The sequence below is a fragment of the Ciconia boyciana genome, chromosome 2 (assembly GCF_034638445.1).
Source record: "Ciconia boyciana chromosome 2, ASM3463844v1, whole genome shotgun sequence".
In the NCBI taxonomy this organism is placed as follows: Eukaryota; Metazoa; Chordata; class Aves; order Ciconiiformes; family Ciconiidae; genus Ciconia; species Ciconia boyciana.
This window is the reverse complement of record NC_132935.1, coordinates 77064370-77077663: the sequence shown is the minus strand read 5'-3', so window position 1 is coordinate 77077663 and position 13294 is coordinate 77064370. Positions and strand designations below refer to the sequence as shown.

The following is a 13294-nucleotide window of genomic DNA, read 5'->3' as shown; positions in this document are numbered from 1 at the left end:
GAAAACTGCAAGAGTTTACTAAACCACCATTCAGTATTTTATGAAGCAGCAATCATTCACAAACTGTGGGTTAAGAAACATCGCCCTTGGCATCTGGACATGTCTCGAGAACGCTTCTTCCAAATGGGAATCTGTGGTCAGGATCTAAGTGTTAACTTCTACGGAAAAGATGGCTCCTCTGTCAGTCTAATTCTGATTTATTGTTTCCCGAGGGAGTCTGGATACAAACAGCCTGCTTAATATCCTGCAGATCATCGTTTAGAAGAGTCATTTCAGCTAGAATCAGAGAGATTTCATGCTGGGCCTTTGTTCAGCAGCAAGGCGATCATGTCACAGCAGCTTTATGCTGGATGAGGTTGTTGAAGTATACTGTAATATATATATGCCAGCTGCAATAGATGAGTGTTGATTTATTAAAGACAGCATAAAGCTCACTTACACACATTCAGGTGAACTAGGCTTGAATGCAGTGGACCCTACATCTGAATTTAGCGGTGCTTAACCTAGTGGTCTCCACATCTGAGCATCCCGGTCAACATTCATCCAGCGTAGAGGCCTGTCTCAAGCTGGCAGCATAGGGCCCAACTGAGAAAGGCATTTACGCATGTGCTTAACCACCGGCTAGGGTTTATAATTAATGAAATGGACATGACTTCAGCACATGCTTTAAAGGTTCCCCTTAACTGGTGGCCAGATGAAGGGCTGCGTATCGGCCACACTTCAAAATTGTTCCTCGGTAAATCGTGGCAACTTTAGTGCCTCAACACCCAACACAATTAAGTGCTTTGTTTGCACAGTCTGCTTGTTTTAGTATATGAAAATACCTCCGTTTCAATTTCCGCAAAGGTATTTTGAAAGAGACAAATTAACACAAGTCTGAACTTAGAAATTAAAAAAGGAAACAAAAATAGAGTTCTGGGTACACTAATTGGCAATAGCCCTCACTGAACAAAATGATATGCACATTACTAGTGCTAACAGATATTGATGGTGGATAGGAATTCAACGACTCGTTTTAAAGACAATGTTCCTCCCAAAAAAAGGCTGACTGCCAAATCCTATGTGCGTGGAAAGCAAACCTATAATTACCAGATTGCTGTAATGAGAGAACCTGTTTCACATCCAGCAAATGCACCCCTGATTCTCCATTCACCTCTACAAGCAAAGCACTTCTATCAAGTTCAGTATAATGATTCCTCATTTATTCGTTAAATATAAGAGGAGAATCATGCCTATAAGGCATTGTAATTTGCTTGCATTTTCTTTCTAATCCCCTACAAAACTATTTTTTTGCTGATGAGGGAGGCTGCATCATCTTGGATGCAGCCAAGATCTCTTCATTAGGAATGATGTCTCTGCTGTCACAAGCCTCTTCAGGCAGAATTTCTCCTGTTAAACTTTTTGCTTGGATGTTGAATCACTCCCCTTAGTGAAGGATCAGTGAATACAGGGAGACAGGGAATAAAGTGGCGTAAGGTGTTTCCTTGGCAATGTGTGCATCTTTGTGACCAGAACAAAATAAAATAGCACCAAATGACTCAGGAACAAAAGAAATTGAAAGGCTTTTGAAATCTGCAAGCCAGAAAAGGGAGCGCTAATACAGTGCATGGACTGCTGCTCTGCATGACAGAGAATTAACACACCTTTTGAGTTAAGAGGCCAACCATAAAGATAATGAGATTTAGTTTAATCTAAGCTGACATGTTTTACGTATACAAATAAATGGAAGACCTGGCACAGGCCATATTAACTCAGACTGAGCCTCTACTGTCTTTGCAAGCCTGTTTTGCACAGCTAAGCAAACAGAGGAAGAAAAACAACTGTTAAATCACCCTTTGTAAAGGTGCCACTGAATGCATAAACCAAAATTCTTCCTTTCTTCTTGCTACCCACAGGAAAAATAATAAGGAATTAATATTTATGACGGGCAAGTTGCATTTTTTTTTTAATGGACAAAAGATGAAGAAAAAACACATTAAATTTGTAATTAGTGCATGGAGATGTGATATAGTGCCGTACTTGTAATTGTTTAAAATTAACAGTAAGATAAACAACTAGAATCTTATCATAGATATTATGAGATGGCACCATATAACAGAGAAATAAAACATGCCTTATGGCACATCTCCACTTCAGTAGGTGCAGCCCGCAGAAGAAAGTTCATTTAGGCAGCCTTATAGATGCTTTGTTTCTCAGTCAAAGTCTTATTATATTGGAAAGCAATTGGTGGGATGTGCTTGGTCATCCCAAGGACTCGCTAGTTCTAGGCAGGCTAGAAATTAGCAGCATTCTGCACATATGCAGAAAAACACCTTTCACCCTAGTCATCCTCATACTGCCTAAAAACAGACACTAAAGGTTAATAACAAGAAGAGTACAAAGATGACATTTTCAAAAGAGCTTGGTGAGACTTAAGCTTCTTTGTCCTATTTGGCACTTACCCATGACTATAAGCAAGCTTAATCTGCTAATTCTTCTGAAAACAGTTAATAGACATTTAAGTCACACTAGCCCTTTTCAAAATGTTATCACATGAAAGAAAAAAAAAAATCATAATCAGACATGACTTTTCTGAAAAAATTGTGACATATTTTTGACTCTCTTAAAAAATCCCATTTCTGAAGTTCGCTGTTTCTAAAATAGGTTTTTTTCCCATTGATTTTTCTTCAGTGGAGGCCAGTAAAAACAGATTATTGGTAGCATATTATACCCCTTTAGGGATCTATACAGATCATGGTCTATATCAAGTTTTGTAGAGGCATAATGCTTGGAAATGAGCAAAAAAATCTGTTGATGACATACAAAAACACAACAGAGGTTACTTACTCCATGAAAAAACAAATGGTAAAATCTTGCTTTAACTTGGAATAATAAGATGGTGTTCTGAACTGACAGGAGGACTAGATCTGATGAATAAGCAAACACTCTTTTTGATCAGGTACTTATCATAGTAGAACCAAACTTTAGAACTGTATCCCATCTAACACTGTTCTGTGTCAAAAATTGGGGGATTATGAGCTTTAGCTACTGAGATATAAACATTTGCTTTTGCTGGACTGCTGTGGAAGCAGGAATCTCTGGAAAGGAAAGTGGAGAGATAACGAGAAATTATGACGCCGTGTAAAACTTCCACAGCCAGATTCCCTATAGCTCACCTGTGAGCGATAAGTCCCATGCTCACAAATACCTGTCTGACAATGTCTGATCTTGATGGTATTTGGGGTACGTTATGGAAGTTGATTTCTTTGCTAAAATAGTGAGGACGAGACACTGTTTCTTCTTGAAAATGCTTAAGTTTGAGATACCATCATTTAATTTATTGCCTTTAAACTTGTTTTATGTGTAAGTAAGTTAGAACCTGAAAAATAGAGGTATACCTTTGTAAAGGAGGCCGTTCAGAATACAGGCGTTAGGAGATTATAACATTGCAGGATTACCTGCAACTACACAATTCACCTGCATTTATTCAACTGTCTAATATAACTTTAAGTCCTTTTAAGACTTAAATTCGCTGAGAAGTGCAACCAGCTGCTCAAATTAGTTGCTTATACTGCACAGAAAGGTGTGTGAAGAACACTCATGGAACCTGTCCTAGTATTCTAGCTAGGCTGCCTATTGATCCCTCTGTTGGGGATGAGATCGTCTACTCATGTCAAAAATAGCTTAACAGAAGCAATAAATCCACTGATTAATTAAAATCCAGTACTCACAAAGAATGGGATAAGACCAGAAGCTTTGTCTTCATCCAAAACTTTCTTTAGGGCTGAACCACAGACACTAAATGTATCATCTGAAGAAACTTTTTTAATCTTCACACCACCAATTAATGCAGCTCTTTCCACTGACGAATGAGCCTACAAGGAAATGGGCAGGTTTTAAGACAGATACCTTTTACTGGAAAGCAAGAAGTTCATTTGAATTTGAAAACAAAAAATCATTTCTTTCAAGTAAAGCAACACTTAAGATCCTGGGACTGTTGCTGGTATGTAACAGATATGTATCTCTCCCTCTTTCATATAGATAGACAGACAGACAGACAGATGGACACACATACATACATACATACACATACATACACACACACACACACACAAATACACTAATAGAAACCCTGAAGTATTCTTGAAACCATTGCCATGGCGTCATTCAGACAAGAGTTCAATTAACCTTACTGAGAGCTTTAATTAACATGTTCACAATTAGGTAGGGTTGATTAAGAGCTTCAGGATTTGGCTCCAAATCAACCAAAAGACATGCAGATAATCAGCTTGCCTGATAATGATTCTATTGCTCACTAGCATATTTTTATGGCATACAGCTTTGCTGAACCCTAAAAAATATACATCATGGTATGGTATAGACTGACATATTTTCTTACATTATCATTTTTTTTAGATTACCTACTGAATAAATTGTGGTTCGATCATTCATTCATTTTGGTAGGCAATTAAGGATCACTCCCAATATGTTATTTTATTTATAACTCATTTTATTTGAATTCTCCTTAAATAATATTTTTTTAGAACATAAAGTACATCTCAGTAAATAAAAACAAAGATATAACTAAGAAATTCTTATTAAATTGTGAAGTACAATACTCTAAGAACTCTATTAACAGTAAAAGGTATGTTTAGCCACAAAATACTCTCCTTTAGAGCATGACTAAAACCAAAAAAAGCTATTTTACCTTCTACCTTCTACAATTTCATTAATCATCATTAATTTGAAAGAGAAAAATTCCTCACCTTTTCATATCGTGACTATTCTCATTCATAATCTCCATCCTACCCTTGTTGGTTCTTGCTAGTGCCTACAAGAGCACTTACTAATTCTATTCTAATTTAGCATATAATCATGGAAAAGATTAAGCCAAAACATAGGTGGAACAAGACCAGATGAAGATAACATTTCTGCCTTTCAATTTCACATATCCCTGGAATGACGTGATTTAAAGGCAGATTGACTATTAACTTGTGTCTCAGCAGTGCCTCCTGTTAAAGGACTTTGGCAAACTGATTAGGCACCAGCTTGAGAAAATATAGAAGTCTAGACTTGAAATATAACTAACTGCTTTTGAAGTGAAAAACAATGTGTGTGCCATAGTGATACCATACTTCATTCAAGTGTACAATGGAAAGAGGTATTTTATAACTGATTTATACAAGAGTCGTAAATAAGCAAACTATAATAATACACTGAGGTTGATAGCCAGTCAGAACCTCAGGATTCCTTCCTCAAGTCTCCAAAACTGTAGTAAGGCTCTCTGATAACTCCAGCCATTCACAATCTCAAGGTTAAAACTGCCAAGATGCCTTTGCACTATAACAAACCTTTAGCGACCTGCTGCTCCATGGAATTCCTAGTCCTCAGCAAAGTACTCAGGAATCTCCCCCCATCCTTGAGGAGAGCAAGGAACCAAACAGAAAACAGTGAAATGAGTGGGCAGCTGCTTAAGGTAGCCAAATAAACATGGCAAAAAAAGGCTGATGAAGGAAATGGCCTGAGAAAATTTGAGAAAATCAAAAAACTTCCCTGACGTCTGTCCTGGTCCCAGACAGTCAGGTGTCTACTATCAGGGGTAGTTGGATGCTCCTCTCAGCTCCAAGGTCTCACATTCAGTGTCCCTTGCAAGAGGAGCCTCAGCCAGGATAGCCCAGGCACTAAAACAGACAGGGATCCTCTTCTGTTGTCTCCAAACCCCCCAGGCAGTTATTGGGGAACACTTTGTTGCCAGTCCTGCTCTGTACTCATTAACAGAAAGCAAAATTATTTCAATGGGATAAAGATTTTCCCCAAATGCCGAGAAGCTAAAATGATCTTCCAAGACATATGAGATTGGAGTTCAGCTTTCTGCTCTGGGTCTTCTTACCGACCAGCTTTTTACCTCCCTCCTAATGCATTCTTGCAGTGTTATGCTCTGTCAGTGCATGGTTTGCTCTCCCACAGAACAGCTTGGGCTTACTTTCTTTTGTGGATTACTGCCTATGAGTCACACAGGTCTGTTCTTAATGCAGGAGGACCAGTGAGCTCTGCAACAATCTGCTTTGAAAGGTCAGCAATATCTTAAGGCAAATCCTTCTGTAAACATAAGATCCTCTGACCTTCAGTAGGCAGGAAGGCCTGTCAGTCCTCATTTCAGGTCAACCACTTATTAACATGAGACAAAAAAATGAAAACACGTAAAAGGCTTTGTGCATCACTGGGTCTGAGTTTGAGCTCTGGGACTGGCAATCCACACAACACAGACCTTAGGGTCCCAGGCAAAAAAAGGACAAATATCCTTTGTGCCCTTTGAAAACAGTTATCTTTCCTCACATTTTCTTGTACTGACTCTTCTCACCCTACAGGTGGAGTCCCTCTTCCCACCAGCAAAGAGCAAGTGTACTTTTAACTTGGTCCCCAGTGCTTTTTAACACACACTTAGTAGTAAATCAAGGTAAGCCTGAAACCTGGCCGTTTTGTTCTGCATAATCAGATATTACTTTAAACTAAACATCAAGTACTAAGGAAGTTTCCTCTCTCTCACTGACATTTAAATAAGAAAATGTCACAGCTATTGAGAGAAGCAGCATTGGTAGGCCCTTCAGTAGGATTAGTGTGTCAGAAAGGTAAGAGCAGCAGAACTCACAAGACTTAAAATTTGCTTTCATTAACAGTAAAAGCCTCTCATGGTCCTGGCCTGCTGAGAATTTAGCCTAACTCAGTCTGCTAAATACCACTCACAGTCAGAAACCAAGGAATACGTTTTCTGTTTTCTTAGAAGATTGCTTAGCTGTATTGATCTGTGGAGATTTTAGGAGGTTTTTTCTTTCAAAGAAAAATAATGTTTTGGGCTTCTTCAAGTACTATCACCAATTTCCTTTATATTCATGCACTAGGCTTGTCTCTGTGCAGGCACCTGCACCCATGCATGCATAGAGGGAGAAGATGTATATGTGTGTGTGTTTGCACCTGTGTATATAGGAGGAAAATAATGTACGCACACATGGACACACAAGCCTAGATGTAGCAAAAGATGGTCTAGATTTGCTCAACACAACTGAAGTTAACACCTTACTCAAGTACCTTTCTTTACTTCAAATGAGCTCTTTTTGTAAAGAAGCAATACTTATGTAACACTGACCTCCGGATAGTTATTCTTTGTATTACGGTAGCACGCATGAGATTCCAGCCCACTTACAATGTACAATAGGATTTAAACAAGCAAAACCAAATAGTCACCAATCCAAAGAGCTTATACTTAATTCACATGCCTATTGAGATGGCTGAAATTGTTAAGTAGGGGCCCCAGGTTTCCATGTTCTTGAGAGGTACTCACCTGATCAGAAGCATAGGCCACCAGCCTGCCCATGATGTCTGCTTCTGTGAGCTCAGACTTTTCTGACTGCACCCGTCTGATAGCTTTTGTTCTTGCAGCAAGCAGTGAAATCAGAGTGGCCTCGCTTGCACTTCCCTGTGGGGCAAATTGAAGCAAGGTTCATTAAGAAGACATTCCAGAAGAAAAGAAACATTTTCTTCTGTATGAATCTGCGAAGTTGATAACAGAAACTGCATATGAGAAACTGCGCAATCCCATGCTTTTTAAGACTACGTGTGACAGCAAGGGAGGAATCTCTGTTTGACCTTGGTCTCCTCCTTCCTGATGCCTCTGTCTTCTTTCTTTAGTCTCTATGCTTGTTCAGTTTAGGCACCAGCCTTGCAATCGGTGCTAGAAAGCTGGACTCACAGACTGAAATGCATGTGAAAAGGCTCTCAAACCAGGCACCACTCATTCGTTAACCAGTAACAGCAGCAGAGTAACTGTTGATTTCTGTTATTCTGGACTTCCACACATTTAACTTCCATCCGAATCTGACTGTCAACTCTCATTTCTATGAAGCAACATGCATAATTATAACGCTTATTTAATATTTAGAGTTACCCTGGGCAAATCAATTAGTGCGGCTAAGAGAGAAAGAACACTGAAAAGGCAAAAAAGCTATGATTCAATACAGCTAACTGCATTTCAAAGTATTAGTGATGTACGTTTTCTTCATCAAAAACACACAGATGAAGGGAACAGTCACACACTATTTCTGAATTGCCCTTTGACTCACAAAACATGAGTTTAAATTGTGTCTTGGATACTCTGGGACAACAAAGAGGGAAATTTTTTGTATCAACTGATCTGTAAATTTCACAAGAGAATACAAGTTCCCACAAATCCTTTTTATGGTTTTCCTCTAGAACAGGCAGATGAAACATGGTCTAAACTGCTCCTTTAAACTATAAGTGACAGTTTGTAAGCACATGTTCATAAATTTCAATGGTTTTGGGTGTCGGTACGCAAGATAGAGTTTTTAGGTGGTTTCAAAGCTGAGCAATTGTCATGTGGATCTTCCTCTGCCAAGCACAGAACACTGCAATGAATACAGCTGCTTGTATCAATAAGGATGTCTCCGAAATATCCCCAGTGTCAAGAAGCTAATTTTGCAGTAATGTTTCTTATTCTGTACCCAAATCCTGTCCTCCCTCTGTTGAAGACCTGTGTATACTTCCTAGTTACAACAAATGTTTAAATATTTGGGAAGTCTTATTTCTTCCCTGGAGGTGGGCCTGATCCTACAGATTTCGTGCATGAGAACGAGCCCAGTGAACTCAGACTTTCTGCTCATACTGAAGTTAGCTGAGCTATTTATAGGAGACAAAGCTGCCTTCTACACATGTCAACATCTCAACAGTGAGTCAACTCAATCCACCTGGAATTCAACAGCCTCATGAATGGAGTAAGCAGGGAAAAGGACAGTCCCTAAACATTTACTAAATGTATTGCCATGACAAATACATTTTATCTGCCTTTCCGGTGGTGTGGGATTTGAGGAATGTAGACCCCAGGGTCTGCATCAGAGCACAAAGATGAGCTGGAGACAGTTTTGTGCATTTCTTATAGCTGCTGCTGCTGCTGCATACAGCATTATGGCAACTGAGGGCAATACTACAGATACAGAATGATACAGGAAAACAAATATCCCTCCTGGTTCAAGTGAGGTAGAACTTCCATGTGGAGGCAAGGGGTGAAAGAAATTCTGTCCATTAATTACAGAAAACATAATGTGGCAATCTCCCCATTTAATCGTATTCTGCATATGGTCTGTAGCCAGATACTCAGAATACTCATCAGAATATCTGAACACTGAGAAATCATGCCCGCCTGTAGTTCTCAAAACTCATGATGCAAGACTGCGTGCACACAATTATCTTCATCTTACACACAAAGAACTTTCAAGATCTGATTCATCTTACTTTATCTGTCTAAAAAGTTAAATGTCTGAGATAAAGTAATTGTTTAGGGTCCCTTAGTATTCAGTGGAGAGAGGTAAGCATATCCAGAAGGCAATCATTCCATCTATTTCGGGCAAATATTCTGGACTGACATAAATGGTGCCTCTAAAGGTACCTTCCTGTATGTTCAACTTTATCTGACAAAAGGTGAGATTCATCTCACACAGTGTAAGTTTCCTGAAGAGAAACTTCTGTCATCATGTCTTTGTTAGCAAAACTATTTCTGCCATGCTCAGCACAATATTATCTAAGTAACTGAAAAAAAATACCTGTGCTTCCTGACAGTCCTATGAGCTAGAATATGATGACTCAGGTCTCGGGTGTCCAGCAGATGTGAGGCCCGTTTTACAATCAAGAACATCACCTGTTTTCTGAGAAGCTGGGTTTTTTCCTGTTTTTTTTTTTTTTTTTTTTTTCCAAGCAGTATATAATCTTCTAAAGAACCCTGCATAATCAGAAGACCTGCATAATGGGCATACAGTATCAGACAATGTTGCCTGAAATACCCTTTCCAGCAATTCAGCAGATAAGAATACTTTCCATTTGTGCAAACCACTGCCACTTATTGTGTAGTCCATACAGTTTTTCAGGTAAATTGTATGTCCTCGTAATGAATTTGGGCAACATAAAGCCTGTGTGCAAGATCTAATTCCATCTCACATCAGGCAAGTCACTGAAAACCACCTTTCTAAACCTTGGTTCTTCACAGTAAAGTTAGCTCTAGCACCCTTGCATTTAATATGTGGGAAATAATACTAATTATTACTTTTATTAAAATAGATACTTAAGGGGATACATGAAAACCTTTCAAATGTATGTGGAGAAAACGGCTTTTTTTCCCTTCTTTTTTTTGTAATTCTAAGGCCCTGTAAAACTGTTTGTGTCTTTCCAGGACATGTAAGGAATATGCATATTAAAGACATGCACACAAATATAAAAGAAAATGGCTGTAGGAAATTGCAAAGGCTAAGGCATTAATTTGAGATCTGGAAATTTAAGCCCCCACTATTCTGGAGACTGCCTGGCTGGGCGGGCAAATGACTTGGGCTCAAGAATAGCCTCAGCCTTCTGAGGAGTGCCACAAGATGTCTTGGCATCCTGGCTGTTCATCCAGGCTGGTGCATAGTCAGTGTACACATCGGTTCTTGTATGAACTTCCTTACACAGAAACCAGGATGAACAGGAAAGGGCCTGTTGCCCACCTGAACCTTGCGTCCTGATATACAGCTGGGACATAGCCTAAAGGCACCTGAATCCAGCAACTTGGAAATGCTTTTGGATGTCTCACGATAGCCATAGGCTTTTTCACCTTGCCTCAGTTTCCATAAGTCACCTTTTTTATACTGAAGCTTACAGTGTTTGCAGAACCTGGTTTGTAAGGCTCTTCTATTCACTTGGCACCAAAGTCTTGCGCTAAATATTTTTGAGGAAAAAACCACTCGGTTCTTGAACTACTTGGCTAACTGACAAGAAAGATAAATCAGCAGTGTTCCTTGCCGGGCCAAAGATAGTCTGAGTCTCATTTTGTTTCACCCTTAAAATAATTCTTCTTTGCAGAGCAAGAAAACTCTCTAAACTTCAAAGTAGGTACACTTTTCAGCAGTTTATCCAGAATGAACAGCAGGACACAAGCTTCAGGAGGAAAGTTGCTTTCTCACTTATTTTTAAAGGCTGTTTTCTCCTCTTGAATGCTGTATTCTGCATTAAGTGAAGGATGATGATACCTTTCCTTTTACCACAAGCAAACAAAGGTTGCCATGGCAAGCAGGCTCAAGAGGCGGAAGAAATATCAGCAAAAGCTGATGTTCACATCCACCAGAGCTCTGAACTGAAATTTTCTTTCATCTTTTGCCATTTTCAAGTGTCATCCTGCACACAACAACAAAATGCTTCATATTGACACAGACTTTCAAATGTAATTAAGAGCTAATTTGCACAGGCTCAGTTTTACCCAATACCACAATAATTACTTGGTATTTACCAAGAGAATGACTGGCACTTTCACACGCTCATGTTGTCTTTGCCTCACGCCCTCTTATTTGTATCATTATTGTTTCAAGAGCAAGACAAGAAGATCTGCAGCACAAATGACTTCATCGTAAGCAGGAACACAGAGCCCACTTTTGGTTCTTGAAACTGACTGGTTTCTGATGGCAATTACGGGCAATCCAGCATTGTCAGCCTGGAAGGGCAATATTTCCTGCTGATAACCATCCGGCATAATTGCTTGCTTTCACTGGTACAAAATAAATACTGTTGAGACGCATGATGACAGCTTGATTTCTTGAGCATAACCCCCTCCCTAGTAATCGTAATGAAAAAGGTCCCAACAGAGCAAGGAGATGAGTAAAGAGTTATTCTGGAAATACACTGGTGTAGGTGCAGCTCTGCCTCGGAGAATCATCGCAGTTGGGTTAAATTCATCCTTGCCTGGGAAGATGTTGGGAAGAGTTCATTGGAATATGCTGTAGGCATTTGCAGCTGAGATCAAAGAAAGGAGCCCCCATGTCTAGCATGGAATTCAGATGGATTTTAGAAGCCTGTCTTACGGTGAAAAGGATTGTGCCCTGGCCTCCAATGACTAGACTCCAGAGATTATCAAAGGAGCACAGAACAATTTTTTAAAATGCAGCCTTTTTCATAGTAGAGGTCTATTTTTGTGAGATTAATAGCTGTAACCAGAGTCTGCATTTGCAGAAAGACCATGCGCTAGTGGAGCCATGGCTGACAAACAATATAGCTTTATTATGCATGCAAGTTTGCCCATTGATGATATAGTCATTATTGTACAGATGCTCTGTTCAGACATTGCAGGCTTTCATTAAGCAGTCAACATCAAAGTCTGAGGGTTTTGTTCTATTTTGGATACTGCAGTGTAGTCTGAAAATTATATTACCAACTGATAGAACTGTTCAGGTTCAAATTTTAAGCAGCTCTTCATTTTATTTTAATATTCCAGTATTTCACTGTGTTATACATGTAAAGCTTCTTAAAGGAATTTCAACTTCTCTGACAAAGATTGATAGACTTTCTACTTTTCTACTACATTCTGTTATTTCTACTTAGAGAAGATTCTCTCCTATGCTCTTACCCATTGCTTGATCTCTGACACTTTTTTTCCTGAAAAAAAGGAAGGCTGTTTTGGAAACTGACTGAAGTAAACAATTGAACATGTCTAAGGTGGACTTTATGGAAGCCTTTGTAACCACTTTTCATGACGCTGTACTCAAAGATCCTCAGATATATTTCTATTTGAGAAGTTTTTTCTCTTTTCAGCCATGAAACATTGCTGCACACTGTTGGTAAGTATGAGCTCACTTCACTTGATCAACAAACTAAAGTTTCCATCCTACACAATTTTTCAACATTATGATTTGAATTTTAAGCCCAAATTGTGCTGTTAAGCTGAACTACTAACAATTCTTCACAGAGAAGAGAGTTTCAGAATTCAGCTGCTCTGAAAACAAAACCATTACTTCATGAATGATCCTACCCACCTATGGACATTCTCACAGGGCATCAGTCATTCCGAAAATCTGAAAGGAACCCACGTGGCAGAAAAAGTTGTATCTTTCCTTTATTATTAATGTTTTGGTATGAAGGTTTTACAAAACCATAAAGTCCACAAACTCATCCCGTATTCTTTTTTCATGTCCCCTCTTACCTGAATGACTCCTCCACCTTGGCCATCCTTCCCAGCTAAAAACTCTTCAGGCAAATTAATCATCTTCCCTAGCCAATCCAGCATGACAGTCTCCAGCTCTGTGCAAGCTGGACTTGCGGCCTGTGTTGAAAAATAGGAGAGAGGGAATAACCTCACTAGACCATGAAGAGAAATAGGATCTACCAGAGCAATAATAACTCTCTCTGTCTTTTGACTATAGAGGAAGAGACTAGCTGACTAACCTCACCAGCTAAATTAGGGGCCTGAAGACCATTTTGTGCATGTTGTTTCTAATACTTACTAAAAAAA

General features: G+C 39.2%; 1 protein-coding gene across 1 annotated transcript in view; it reads right to left on the bottom strand.

The window, feature by feature from the left end:
• Positions 1–13294, bottom strand: part of DDC (dopa decarboxylase) — a 60310-nt gene that overhangs the window by 30783 nt on the left and 16233 nt on the right. Inside the window, exons 4-6 of the mRNA XM_072851342.1 lie at positions 12986–13105; positions 7319–7453; positions 3711–3854 (exon numbers count right to left, since the gene is read on the bottom strand). Of these exons, the coding sequence (XP_072707443.1) occupies positions 3711–3854; positions 7319–7453; positions 12986–13105 (399 nt within the window). The remainder of the gene's footprint in view (positions 1–3710; positions 3855–7318; positions 7454–12985; positions 13106–13294) is intronic.